The sequence below is a fragment of the Mus caroli genome, chromosome 13 (genome assembly GCF_900094665.2).
Source record: "Mus caroli chromosome 13, CAROLI_EIJ_v1.1, whole genome shotgun sequence".
In the NCBI taxonomy this organism is placed as follows: domain Eukaryota; kingdom Metazoa; phylum Chordata; class Mammalia; order Rodentia; family Muridae; genus Mus; species Mus caroli.
This window is the reverse complement of record NC_034582.1, coordinates 88652243-88667303: the sequence shown is the minus strand read 5'-3', so window position 1 is coordinate 88667303 and position 15061 is coordinate 88652243. Positions and strand designations below refer to the sequence as shown.

The 15061-nt window shown below is 41.8% G+C and overlaps 1 protein-coding gene across 2 annotated transcripts in view; it reads right to left on the bottom strand.

The window, feature by feature from the left end:
• The window catches only part of Wdr41 (WD repeat domain 41), a 45976-nt gene that overhangs the window by 20572 nt on the left and 10343 nt on the right, over positions 1-15061 (bottom strand). For both annotated transcript variants that reach the window (XM_021180293.1, XM_021180292.2), the window contains exons 3-4: positions 4020-4068; positions 2133-2264 (exon numbers count right to left, since the gene is read on the bottom strand). In XM_021180293.1, coding sequence (XP_021035952.1) covers positions 2133-2264; positions 4020-4068 — 181 coding nt within the window. The remainder of the gene's footprint in view (positions 1-2132; positions 2265-4019; positions 4069-15061) is intronic.

Here is a 15061-nt window from a genome sequence, read left to right as displayed (position 1 = left end):
CATAACATGTAAATGTGTACGTACATAATGTTTTACACTAAGAACTACCACCTCTCCCAACAGCTTCTGAGAGTTCACTGCAGCGCACACGCATGATTGCATGTACACATCACAACAGTAACTGTGGGTCTCTGTGACGCCGGGTGCGCTGCCAACACGTGAACGGCCTCCTGCCACATGGTAAGGGTTTTAGTTTGACTTGAGTAGCACAACAATCCTTACAAACTTGTCACATAGTTTCCTATGGTGTTACATTTCATGTAAAGATCTTATCATATACTGGGAAATGTAAATAATATCCATGTATGGCCAAAACATTTTATATCATGTCTGATATTTATATTAAAAATTTTAAATTAGTCCCATAATTTATTAATCTTATCTGATTATTTCTATTAATTCTCTGTCACTCTTCAAATATAGTTAACTATTAAAAAGTGTATTCACCTGTTTGTGTCACACTGAACAAACTACTCAGAGAAAAACCCTCTGGCTATGAGACAGTGCTTTCTGGCCTTAAGCCAGGACTGGCCTCCCAGTCCTAACGCCACTTCGTGTTCTTTTCACTGACGTCACTATGTGAAAGCTTAAAGCTTAGTACTGAGCAACATGGGATCCTAAGACCATTACTTGACCCAAAAACCCCCTACCATCCACATTTAACTTAAACAGTTAATTAACAGTGAAGGTCTGCGGAGAGGGGATTCGGAGTCCATCTGGATAAAACGAATGTCAAAGTCCTCGGGATTTTTTAAAATAAGGATGACTCTGTAACATGAATGGCTGTGTGTGCCACCGCTGTTCACAAGTAAGTGTGCCAGCGTCTCACCTCCACACTCCTTCCTTCCTTTCTTTCTTTCTTTCTTTCTTTCTTTCTTTCTTTCTTTCTTTCTTTCTTTCTTTCTCTCTTTCTCTCTTTCTCTCTCTCTTTCTTTCTTTCTTTCTTTCTTTCTTTCTTTTAATTAGATATTTTCTTCATTTACATTTCCAATGCTATCCCAAAAGTCCCCCATACCCTCCCCCCCCACTCCCCTACCCACCCACTCCCACTTTTTGGCCCTGGCGTTCCCCTGTACTGAGGCATATAAAGTTTGCAAGACCAAGGGGCCTCTCTGTCCAATGATGGCCAACTAGGCCATCTTCTGCTACATATGTAGCTAGAGTCAAGAGCTCTGGGGGTACTGGTTAGTTCATACTGTTGTTCCACCTATAGGGTTGCAGAGCCCTTCAATCTGGAGCTTTTCTTACCTGCAGACGATTTATCTAACGCTGTTAGAGCTGATGAACTCATTCCAAGGGGGACGTGAGTCAGTCCTGGTTCAGGGAGGTCTATGAACCCATTCCTCCTCCGGGCTTATTTCTGACTTAACTCAGCTCTCAATCAGACTTGTCATAGCTGACTGCAGAGCCATGGGTATTGCAGCTACCCACAGCGCTTGGCCATGGCCCCACAATGCAACTCCTTGTAATGATGCTGTTTTACATTCTTTTATCTATTTTATCAGAAGGTCACTGTACACAGCTTCAGGCTGCTGGCCATTTTGGCCTACTTCCATAACTGGCCTTGGGCGAGTTAACTCCTACTTCATAGGGCCATTTTTAAGACTAAATAAGTCAACATATGTAAGCCACAACCATCCTTAGCACACACGAGCACATTACAGAATACCACCATTTCTGTGGCCTTATAAACTCTAACCAGAAAGTATGGGAAGGCAAAAGCAAATTCACTTTAAGACTTTTAAAATACCAAGTGTGAAATACTGAGCAGAGAGGACTGCACTCCTGTGCAGATCCATTTAGCAGCCACACAGGTTCTCAGGGGAGGGGGCGGATTAAGTGCCTTCTGTCATACATGAGGGGGAAATTGATTATTTTCCAGTCCAACTCATCCTCATTTCCCTAGTGAGATGAGAGTTTTAAGCTCACGCACTTCCACCCTGTTGTTTGCACAGCCTGATGTACCAGACTCTCTGGAAAGAGCTGCTTCGCAGGGGGTTCACCACTACAAGCCCCGACCTGTTCCTGCTGTCACCTAAACTTCAGGAAGCAACTCATAGAGACTTGGAAAAACCACTTTGCCATCCGAATGCACAGGCCTGCACAGCTGCTGGGTCTCAGGCTAAGGATATACCGACAGTCCGGTCAGCAGAGGCTGTCAAGAGAAGCTGACTGCTGGCCTCACACGAGTCTAGGGGAGGAAACGCAATGACAGCCGTTATCTTCTGAGTGTGTCCTCTGAGTTCCAGAAGTTTTTCTCCTGTCTGAAACACAAGTAGGAATGTCAACAAACCTTTCCAACGTGAAGACTCTTAAGTAACAATAAGAATAGCTTATGTAGAAAATAAACATATGCCATTTAAAATTATCTGTTTGAAATTTAAACATTTTTTTAACAATCAAATAAATATAATCTAAATAAGTGTTAAAAACAGCTGTGAATAATTTTGGCTATTTTTTAGTCAGTATGCTATTTTAGGATATTTTCATCATTGATTTGAATAACCTTTCCTATGATTTTTAGGAATCATGTCAGCTCGGCAACAGTAGCAGCAGTTTACTCTGTAGACAGAAAGCAGATGCATGTACACATGTCTAGGCTCTTGCAGCTCTGGGTGCAGTGGAAATGACAGCGCCATGCTCTGCAGGTACACTTAGCCCAGCGCCTAGTCCCACCCACTCCATGTCCTCCTCCTTCAGTCTCTCCCTCACCTCCCAGGTAGAAACATACAATATATATATGAATTTCAATCTTTCCAAGTCTGCAGGATTTCATGAATGTGTTAACAGTACAGCTGGCCTTCTGCATCCACCACTTTTAGAAGATGGATTCAACTGATTTCATTTTTTTGTTTATTTGGAAATAGCAATATAGTTCAAGCTTGCCTCAAATTTATTATGAAGCTAAGGCTAGCCTGGACCTCTTGATCCACCTGACCTTGCCTCTAGGACTATAGGCATGTGCCATGATGACTGGCCAGATTCAACCGATCTTAGGCCAAAATTACAGTGTTTTTTAATATGTATGGTGGTTTATCCTAGACTTCAATATGCTGAAGCAGAGAGAACAAAGGTTAGGGCCAACCTGGGCCAGACTGTCTCAACCAACCAACTAACCAACCAATCAGCCAGCCAGCCAACCAACCAATCAACCAACTGAAAGAGAATGAACTGTACTGAGCATGAAAAGACTTCGTCATTCCCTGCAACATTTGTGTTGTGTAAAGTATGATGTATACTATACAGATAAGTTTAAGTACAAGGGAGGATGCGAGGAGAGTCTATGCAAACATTTCACATGGGCACGTGAGCTCCCAGTGTGAGGTTGAGGAGGACCGGAGCCACTTGTGGACACTTTAGTGTTAAAGGATGACTGAATCTAAGCAAGACCACAGGAAAATGAGGACCAACAGTGAGATCAAACACCCAGGATGAAGGAGCAAGGAGGGAAAAATAAAAACAGAGCAACCTGCACAACTAAAACCACCAGGAGACACCCCAGGAAACTCCAGCAACCTTTAAATACACTTGAAAGACAGACCTCCCATTACACAGTTATACAGACTCAAGTCAAACATGAGAGAAATTTTTATTATGCTATCATAGAGGGTTGAATGAAAAACTGTACCATCTTACGAAAACTAACAACTCATTTCTGATGTCACTGCATAGTAGCTGACCACCCAAAACTCTCTGAGGCTGGAGAGATGGCACTGTGGTTAAGAGTATTTGCTGCTCTTGCAGAGGACCCATGTTAGGAGACTCACTCTTCCCATAACTCCATTCCTAGGGCCCAGACCTCTTTTAGTCTCTACAGGCATACACATGCACACACTTAAAATATTAAGAAATACTAGTCCCTGTTGTAAACGAATATCTCTAACCAACCTTCCCAGCATATTAACCAATCCCACATGATAATAATAAGCCAGCATACTGAGTACCACACAGTAGTAGTGTGTGAGTTTTCAAACACAGTGCCATGTTTTCATTGTAGTCCACATTTAATTGGTACTTACCTGGGCATTCCACACAACTATAATTCCATCATCGCCAGCAGATGCAAACCTGGTTTGAGAAAAGAGACCATGAAGAAAAAAATCACTAGTGACATTTAACTGGTGAGATTTTTTTAATGTAATATTATAATAAAATTGTTTGGGAAAATACATATTAATATTTGATGTCTTATGTAACATTATGAATTATCAAGGCTACATTAATATATTAACTATAATGTATAATTAAAAATTAACATGAATTTTGAGATCCATGTTCATATTACTATATTTATATCAGCTTCAATATGCTGATCAAATATTAATAAGTTGATATTACTATTTATAGCAACTAGCAATCAGTTGAATTATTCCCTCTGCGTCAGGCTCAGTGCTAACATTTTTGTTTTTTGGGTTTTTTTTTTTTTTTTTTAGGTTGCAATATGGCATTTTCAAACAAAATTTGTTTCTGTTGATCATCCTCACCCCTCCACCCACCCCCAGCAGCCTTTCTGCTTTCCTGCTCCGTGTGTTCTGCCCCCACCCCCCCCACTTCTTTTCTCCATTGTGTTCCCTTTCCAGCTTCATAGCCCACACTAATGCTCACAGCCCCACGTTAAAGACTTGGATCCGCACGCATGAAAGAGAACACACAGCACTTGCTATAACATTTTCCAGATCCACCCATTTTCCTGGAAATTTTACAACTCCATTTTTTTTTAACAGCTGAATCAAATTTCACTGTGTGATACAGTAGTTGATGAGTTTAGGACAGTAGATTCTGCACCCAGCAGTTGTTTTCCATTTCTCAGCCTCTCAGGTGTGCCAGAGGGAAAGAACATAGCTGGGGTGTAATTTGGCCAGGCTATGGAACAGGAAGATTGGGCAAGAATTGAGCTCCAGGGGAAAGATAACCGCAGTGGAGTGTGGGTTGGCGAGAGTGCACGCACACACACACACACACACACACACACACACACACACACACACACACACACACCAGCTAGCCACGGAAATTTTGGAGTGCAGAGTGGTCTCGGAGTTCTGGAGAGGCATAGACAGCGCTTGTGGGAGAGGCTTTGGCTAGGAAAAGCATGCAGTCTTGGTCCCAGGCTTCGTACCAAGCTAGGACCAGACAGAGATCGATAGCCAGTGCCTAGCCAGCAATAGTGTGGATTGTTTTTTTTTTGTTTTTGTTTTAATAATGTCACACTACAGACTTCATGGAGAGAAACACATAAAAAAACTTCTGGTGGTGTTGTAGAGTCTTCTTGTCACTTCTGCAGATTTGGGCACTGGCTGCTGCTTGTGGCTTTCGTGGAGTCAGAACAATTGGCAGAGCCTTGCGGTTTCTTCTGGATGACCTGCTGTTGCTGATTCCTGAATGGTGTTTGCCAGAGGATCGAGCTGCTGCTGCTGATTCGACTAAACTGAACAGCTGATATCCTAACAATGCAGATTGGATTTGCTCCAAAGAAATATTTCTAAATAGGCCCACATCTTCCTTTGCTCTATTAACCTTTCCTTCCCACCAAATCTAGTGGATGGTGGACTAGAAGAGATGCTAATTCATTTAAGAACCTTTTGAAAAATCTAAACCTACCCTTGACCATCTGAAGTTTTTTTGTGTGTGCTGGGGATCTGAACTGTGGTCCTTAGGCTTGTGTGACAGGCACTTTACTAACTGAGACATGTTCCCAGCCCCAGGAACACTTTTAAAAATACTCACTGGCCACTTGGATTTCATGCTTGAGAATTATCTATTTATTTCATTAGCCCGGACAGCAGTCTGGGGATGGATTGCAGCACTTTACACATTCTAGGTATTATTGGCCTTCCAAAGCACATCTGCAAAGACTTTTCTTCCCTTCTGTAGCCTATCTGTTCACTTTGCCATGAGGAACTTGTTAGTTCTGTGTATTCCCACCGCTTGGCTGTCTGGGAGCTGTCCCGTGCATTTGGAGCCATAACCACAGAGTTCAAACACGCCTGCATCTTAATGGATTCCATTTTCCCGTAACAATCTTACTACTTCAGCTCTCCAATTAAAGGCTGATATATGTTTTTAAATATTTCTTTGTGCAGAATGAGAGACAGGGATGTGACATTACCTTACCATGGGCTGACTCTCAGTCTTGTCAGAACAACTTGTTGAACAGGCTGTCTGTCCCTTACCCTCTGTAGACACTTTGGCCAAATATTAGGTGGTTATACCTACATCCGTTTATTTGGGGTTCTCCATTCTGTTCCATTGGTTTACATGTCTGGTTTTATGCTCCTAGAATGCTGTCTGTGCCACCATGGCTGTCATATAATTTGAGGCCAATGTATTGTGAAATCTCATTAGTGATATTTTCACTTACACCAGCAAATATTACAACAAATGTTGATAAGATGTCTTGTAAGTTCCATGCTGGGTATTAAGGGTCCAAAGACAAAGCACTTACAGGATTACAAAAAAACAAACAAAACAAAAACCCTGCTAAAATGTCAAAGAGCAGATACAGAGATGACCTTCAGTCTCCCACGGGTTAAAACTCTGTGAACACTGGATCTAGGTCAAATGCAATGAAACCAAGCTGGTAGGAAGGAACAGTCTAGGGATATAATTGAATTTTACTATCTTCTCTGCATTTTTAACTCTGTTTTTAGAGTCTCCTGTGCTCATCTTGGCTTTCTTCATACATACTGGGTAAGGTTGTAGATTCTTGGCAGTGGTTCCATTGAAGATATTGGAAATGCAGAGACAAAGAACAGTTTGTCTCAGGCCACGAAAAGGAAGCCGCAGTAAACACCTCTAGACCTGATGCCTCCTCACCCTCATCCCTCTGAATCTAGGAATACATTCTACATTATAGAGTAAAGCATTCTATACTTTAAGTCCTATCAAGAAAATCATTTTCAAGATATTTTTCATCATAGTAGAAAATGATTATTTTTTCATATATATTTTTTATCATATAACAAAATCAAGCAAGCACTATTTGTAAGCAGGCACCCAATAGTGCTGTACAACAACCAAGCTGTAAGCTGTCGACTTGTTGTTAATCATGAAGCACACCACTCTGTAATGAACACTAGTAACCCAGAATTACATCTATGTATGTTCTCTTTATACTACTATTGTTGTCTTTATACTACTATTCCCATATAGTTGAATCTGCCTTTTTTTAATAAGATGAAAAAGAAAGCCAGCTGTGAACTATGCATCTCTGCTCACAGTTAACAACCATTAATAAATGATGTCCACTAATAGTTCTATCATTTTTCAGTCTGTGCTGCTTCCCTCCAAGATCAGCAGTGGATTCCTTACAGTCTCCGTTCAGTCAGCACAGTGGGTCATAAGAGATCATCATTAAGAGAGGAGTCAAGGACTAAGACTGAGATGGAGATGACTGTCCAATCGGAAGATCTCTGCCAGTAGCTCTCTCCTACATGAGACACAGATTCTCCTGTCTCCTGAGCCCTTCCTCAAGGCTCCATGCTGACTAAACACCCAGGTTTAATCAGCTTCAGCCTCCTGCTGTCTTCATAGGCTTAGGGAATCCCACAGTCGGTTCTCACGTCAAACCCTCATCAGATCTCCCGCATGATCAAATATAGTCAGGCAGACTCTAAGACTCCTAACTTAATGAGCTAGAAGTACACAACAGTTCATGTCAACCCCATCTACACTGTTTATGTTCATTTCAAAATGTGAGCAATTTGCACACTCTGGTGAGTAATGGAAAGTGGGCATCCCAAGCCCACATATACTAGCAGAACTAACAGAGCTCAGTAGTTTAGAAATTAGCCTATCAAGCCATGAGGGAAACGTAGAGGGGCTGGGTGTGATCAAATCACACTGTATACATGTATAAAACTTTCAAAGGACAAATTTTTCCAAAGAACAAATTTTAAAAAAAACTTTTTAAAACTTCATTTTTCTATGTTTAATGACGTGTTCCCCAAACCCAAGTACTCAACACCACTACCCTGAGTATCAACGGTCATTGCTGGAAGCGAGTCCTTAGCAGCTTGGTTTGGGGCCTATTGATTTCCTTGTATTTATACAGAGAGCGCAGTGAGGGCGGGACTCAAAACCTTAAGTTTTCTTTGGTATAAAACATCAATTTCTATTGATTCTCCAAAACCTTATAATTGCTTTTCTCCCGGTCAGAAAGCCTGCAGGTTTAAAATGCTTCTTTTTTCTTCTAACCTTGATTTTTAACTTCTCATTATTGTTTTATCGAGTTTGAATCTCACAAAGAGAAATGAGTTCACCACGAGAGACGACTGAATGGCTGGGAGCTTAGAAATGAGATGAGAAGCACTTCGCCCCCAACTGGAATGTAATCAGTAGCAAACAAAGTTAACTCTAAACAATGCTCAGCACTAATGCATGAAGTCATGGTCGGTTCTTACTGCTCAGAGGCCAACTGCTCGCTTTGTTGATCACTCTGTCTCAATATATATATATTGAATTCATATATATTTATTTTATGGCTAATTTACTTATTTATTGGCCATCTCAGTATTTACTGTCACTGCTCTAAAGTGGAAACAAAACTTTAAAAAAGCACACCAATTCCTTTCCTACACACTAGCACCTCTCCTAAGGTAGCTAGCACAGGATAGGTCATCTGTGGGCTACAACTATCTATTCACCTATAGAAGTCACTAAAACATTAGTTATATTATCACAGCTTACCCAAAACTAAGTCCTAGTTGGTTAAGCATATACTTTATCTCTAAACTGGAAGTGTAACTTCAACCCCAAATTTTGAAATACTTAAAAAACATTTTATAACATTTTATATGAACTACAGTGTATGTTCATAGAACCCAAAGACGTAAGCCTCGGTATACGGTATGGAGAGAACGGCTTCTCTACTAAACACCACAGTAAGTTTTTACTGAGAGAACACACTGGACTTAGAAAAACACCGAGGCAGGTAATGGATGGGTCTCATCGTGAGATCTCAGGTCAGGCATCCAGAGACTTACTGTACCTCAGAAATCACCATCAGGTATGAGCACTGTTAGTTCTGTACCGCTAAGGGCAGATGCTGCCAATTATACCTGAAGGGAATCAACTGTGCCATGTGTCCAGCTTTCAGATGTTAAGATGAAAAACTATTGCGCTCCTTGGAATCAGTAAAATACAGTGCTGTGGTGGTTTGAATGAGAATGCCCAGAGGCTCAGAGGCTCACATTTGAAGGCTCGTTGCCCAGCTGGTGGGACCGTTTGGAACGCTGAAAAGGTGTGGCCTTGTTGGAGGAGGTGTGTCACTGCTGGCAGGCTTAGAGGTTTCAAAAGCCCACACCACTTAGCTCTCTCTGTCTCAAGCCTCCAGATCAAGGTGTAAGCTCAATGTCTGCGTCCCGGTTGCCATGCTCTCTGCCATGATGGTTAGGAACTCTAACCCTCTGAAATTGTAATTCCTCAATAAAGTCTTCCTCCCATACATTGACTTAATCATGGTGTCTTATCACAGTAATAAAAATGTAACTAAGACAAGTACTATATTTAATAATCTTTTACTTATTTTATTTTATTTTATGTGCATTGTGTTTTGTCTGCATTCATGTCTGAGTGAAGGTATCAGATCCCCTGGTACTGGAGTTACAGACAGTTGTGAACTTCTATGTGGGTGCTGGGAACTGAGCCCAGGTCCTCTGGAAGAAAAGCCAGTGCTCTTAACCACTGGACTATCTCTCCAGCCCCGTATCTATCAATCTTTATCAAACAATACTTCCTACTCTGACAGATCTCTGGTAGCACTAGAGATGTGCTTGTTATATCTTTCTATTATTACTTAATAGATCAAGGACGCAGAAATTCATTAATTTATACAGGACTTGAAGAACACATAGAATATACAATGTAGCAACAGCAAGATATATTGTCATCTCAAGTTTTTGAGAAATATTCCCCCAAGAAAGACTGTGTTACAAATTGTCTTAGGGTTTCTTTGCTGTGAAGAGACACCATAACCAAATCAATTCCTATAAAGGCAAGCATTTCGTTTGGACTTGGCTTACAGTGTCAGAGGTTTAGTCCATTAGGGTCATGGTGGGAAGTATTGCAGTGTCCAGGCAAACATGGCACTGGAGAAGCTGAGCATTCTCTATCTTCATCCAACGGCAGCAGGAGACTGTGTTCCACACTGGGTAGAGCTTGAGAATTGGAGACCTCAAAGCATACCCCACACTTCCTCCAACAAGGCCACACCTACTCTAACAAGACCATACCTACCACCTAATAGTACCACTTCCCATGGGCCAAGCATTCACACACACACACACACACACACACACACACACACACACGAGTCTATGGGGGCCAATCTTATTCAAACCATCACAACTGATACAAGTCATTATCAAAATGATAGCTAGAAAATGTCCCAAAATATTTAAAATTTTCAAAACAATTCTAAATTATACAAATTGGTAGAATTTGTGAAGGCTTTTCTCCAAGTAGAAATGAGTGTGCAATGTCCTTGTGGTGACCTTGATTTTCTCTTCCTTCTAGAGTTCATAGGTTCTTAAGCTTTACTTTGCCTTGCCTCTTTCAGCTCTAAGACACTGTTCTATCAGCCTCTACTGGTCTAGAGGACAGAACTGGGAAAGCATAAATGCCTCAAATTTATTGCTCAACCCAGTTTCGGGGAGGGGGGGCTATTTTTAAAGCCTTCTATAGCTTTCACATGTTTTTCATTCATGTATGATGTCATCCAATGTATGATGACCCCTGCCTCCACTCCCTCCTCCCCTCCCCCTCCCTTCCCCCTCCCCCTCTCCCTGGCTTCAATATCTGCAGACGCAGCTAAATTCCTTGGCACCTCACGCTATTAACTGACTTTGTTCCCTTAGCTACTCCTATGAGAACCAGTTAGTCTAGAATTCCAGTGCATTTGATAGATTGTCAAATCCCTGAAACTGTGGAGATTCCCCTAAACATGCAGACCCCTGGCCAAGAGTTGTTCTCGGCTGTGTCTCTCTCTCAGCGAAGTGAAGATCAAGGAAAACACTAGATCCACAAGCATCGCAGTCTGTAAGTAAACCAAGCTCAGCATCCTGCTTGTCCCTCAAGTCCTTCTTATACTCCCTCCCTCCACGGGTCTTGCCTCAGCATGTGCGTCTGTCTCAGCTGACATCACTCTGCCAATCAGCCTAATTCTTTTTTTTTTTTATGGTGCATTTCTCTTCATGGAGTCCTGACAAATGGAGCTTAACTACGCAGTGTAAGGCAGTCCAAGACATTCAAGTTGTTAGCAAAGAATCCTTCATCATGTGTCCTTTCACGTGCAGAACATCCTCTCTCCTGTATCCTTCCTGAATCTGCCTTGGTCTTTCACCTGTGTTCACTTCAGGAAAAACACTCCTTCATGTGTTTGCCCCAGCAAAACACCGTCCAACACAACTGACTTTCCAAAGAACCCTTAAGTTTCCACTTCAATATACTTGTTACATAGGCAAACATTTAAGTGCTGTAGAGCTCTGTGTATTATAATCTTTAATGCTAATAATGCAACCTTAATTTTATTGTAGCATTACTAATGTATCACTATATGGCCACAATAAAAACATGTTTCTAACTAAAACGAGATTCCTACTACACAAAAATAGTTCCTCTTATTTCTCACACATTCTCATCTAGTTTTTACATATACCTGTGAGGTTTATGTAATTTAAAACCAAATTTCTTTGTGTGCTTTGGCTTTACTTGTTTTGAATTATTTCCTTTATCTTTTGAGATTATATCACTTCCCAGTTCTTTTTCCTTCCTCCAAACCCTCCCAAATATAGCTCCTTGCGGTCTTTCAAATTCATAGCCTCTTTTTTCATTGATTATTGTTTTACGTGTGTGCATGTGCATGTATATATGCATGTATAATGTATATATTAATTTATATTCCTAAATATGTAAGTATGACTTGCTCAGTCTGTGTAATATCCTGTAGGGATGTCTCCATGGTTGACCACTTGGTACTGGATAACCAATTGGTGTGCTCTTCCCTGAGGAACTCTACCACACTCTCTCTCTCTCTCTCTCTCTCTCTCTCTCTCTCTCTCTCTCTCTCTGCATTCCTTATTTGCCTTCAAACCAAGTTTACAAAAGTACTCTTTGAGTCAGGCATGGTGGCACATCTCTGTACCTCAGAAGTGTAAGCAAAAGGTTGACAAGTTTGAAGTCAACTCTGTTTGAGTTCAAAGCTAGCCTGAGCTACATATCGAGACTATCTCAAAACAAAACAAGGGCTGGGAATGTGCCTCAGTGGTAGAATGCTTGCTTAGAACTTAGAAGGCCCAAGTTCAGTATTCTCAGGACCACTAAAACAATTTTTAAATAGTCTTTGAGATGGCATAGTTAAATGACTAATGAAAATTGCCCATAAGGAAAAACAAGTTTACCGGAGTGAGGCAGAGGCAGCTTAATAAGGAACTGTAGCAGACCTAGAATGCTCCACCTTCTCCTATGCTAATTTAAAAAGTAAATTTGTTATCAGGGAGCAGGCCTGTGTAGTCTGTGTATACACACCTTATTCTGAAACCAGGGATCAGCAGGAAATTGTTCCTGTCCTTCAGGAGCTCATAGTGCAACGCTAGTCACTCCACCACAGGATCTAGCCTGAGACCCACGAGAAGTGTCAGTGTCAAGGGAGGAAAAGACTCCCTCTAACACTTTGACCATCTCAGAAAACATACTTATTCTTGCCAACTGCATGCTAAACGTACAGCAGAGCTCTACAAAGACTGAACAAAATAAAGTGGTTCACAAATAAGGTCTGTGTCCACTACCTAAATGTCCATTTGATATTCATTGCTCATGGGACACCATTTCAAGTAAGCCAAGTCCTACAAATCAAAGGACATAGCCAAAAGGGGAATCCCTAAGCCTAAGGGTGAATCTTCCCATTTTCAGCATCTGTATAACTGTAAGGGGGTGGGAAGACCAAGATCACAGTTGTAGAAATATAGAAACCAGTTGTTGGCTAAAGCTCTTTCTAAAGTATGGGAAATAGAAGGAAGCTGAATACATGCATCTACAACACCTAGGAAACAAAGCTAAAAATCGCATAAGTCTTATTTCCAAGTGGTTTGCGTATGCTAGAACTACTTGAGGGGCTCACATAGACAGGCACCTGTAGGAGATTCAGACAGGAACGTCAGCACACTTCCAAGGAGCAGAGGATGGACACTCAGACAGGAATGTCAGCACACTTCCAAGGAGCAGAGGATGGACACTCAGACAGGAACGTCAGCACACTTCCAAGGACCAGAGGGAGGACACTCAGACAGGAACGTCNACACTCAGACAGGAACGTCAGCACACTTCCAAGGACCAGAGGGAGGACACTCAGACAGGAACGTCAGCACACTTCCAAGGAGCAGAGGATGGACAATCAGACAGGAATGTCAGCACACTTCCAAGGAGCAGAGGGAGGATGCCACTGATATTTCACTAGCTTTACCTGAACATAGACTACGTTTTCCTTGATTATGGAAAATAAATTCTATGGGCTAGAAAAATAGCTTAATGGTAAAGCACTTGTCTCACATGTGCAAGGCCCTGAGTTTGAGCCCTAGAGCACACACACACACACACACACACACACACACACACACACACCACATATGCACATACACAAGCATATACATACAACCCACATGTATACAAAAATGTTGATGATTCTGGAACAAAAATACCTTTTCTATTGGCATTTTTATTTCTTCTGTATCAAATATAGCTCTGATACTTTCTATTATGGCAAATTTAAATGCATAAAAAGGAGAGGAAGCCATGTAATAAGAACGCCATGTATACCTCTCCTGTGTAGTAACTGTCAGTGCCAATACTTTCATCTGTACTTTCATGCTGCAAGGAGGTTGCAGCCTGTTCTAAAACAAATCAGAGCCAGTGTGGTGTTCCATTAGAACATTGCAGGGCACAGGCTGCTGCTGCTCCAGCGTGGGATGCTCCACGTGGGGCAGCATGGGACAATGTGGGGTGTTGTGGGGTGCCGTGGGGCAATGTGGGGTGACTTGGGGTGATATAGGTAGTGTGAAAGAATACTATCCACTGTCAGTTTTGTGCAGCAACCTGGTTCTCACCCCAAGGCCAAGGCTGAGCCTCCCGGAAGAGCAACTAGGCGATGTGAGGGAGAAGGTTGTGGGAAGCAGGCTTCTGTCTAAGAAAACCAAGGAAGCTCCTGCCTTCATGGTTTCACCTTGGCTTGAATTTCTTAAGGCATATGTTAAATGCTCAATTTACAAGATAACCTGTCTCATCACAAATGTTTCAGAAGCTGATCTGCAGTCACTCTGTTGCTCTCAGGATTCTAAGAGCAGCACCTTAACCAATCGTCTGCAGTCATCTTTCCTTCTGAGCACTGAGTAGGGCAGAACTGGTGAGAGCAACTGCTAAGCTCAGGGCATACTGTTTAATTCACTGCACATGATTCTTACCCCACAAATGTGCTTTATAGATAGTGAAAAACTGACATCATTGCTACTTTGCTCTCAACGTGGTGCTGCGCTATAGAAATCGTTCCTCATTCCCTACTGGCACGATAGCAACTAGAATCAGAATTCCCTCGATGAATTGCAGGTTCACTGACTACTTAAATGCAGGATGTCTGCTTTCTTCCTTTGTCCTTGAAGCCAACCGGACCGACAGTTCACTACATAGTAAGAACACTAGACCCAATCGTTTGTCCAACTGAATAGACTGACTTTCCAAAAAAAAAAAAAATTGAAAGCCAGCCTTCACTGTGTGACATCTCTCTGAAGCGGGAAACAAACTTTGTTTTAATCTTTGCACCCCTGCCAAGAAAATAAATAGGAGCAGCACCCCCACCACAACACTTCAGTGCCTGACACCCCTAAAGGTGCCCCTATATCATGCCTAAGGGGTGCTTCCTCCTAACGTTTGCACGGACACAGTCCTCTGGCTGACTGTCTCCAAGTGTTTTAAGTCTATTATTAGAAGCAGGACCACGTATGACAACTGTTGCACAGACTTCTAAAGTTTCTCCTATTCGTTACATTTGTTCTTCATGTTTTCCCTACAATAA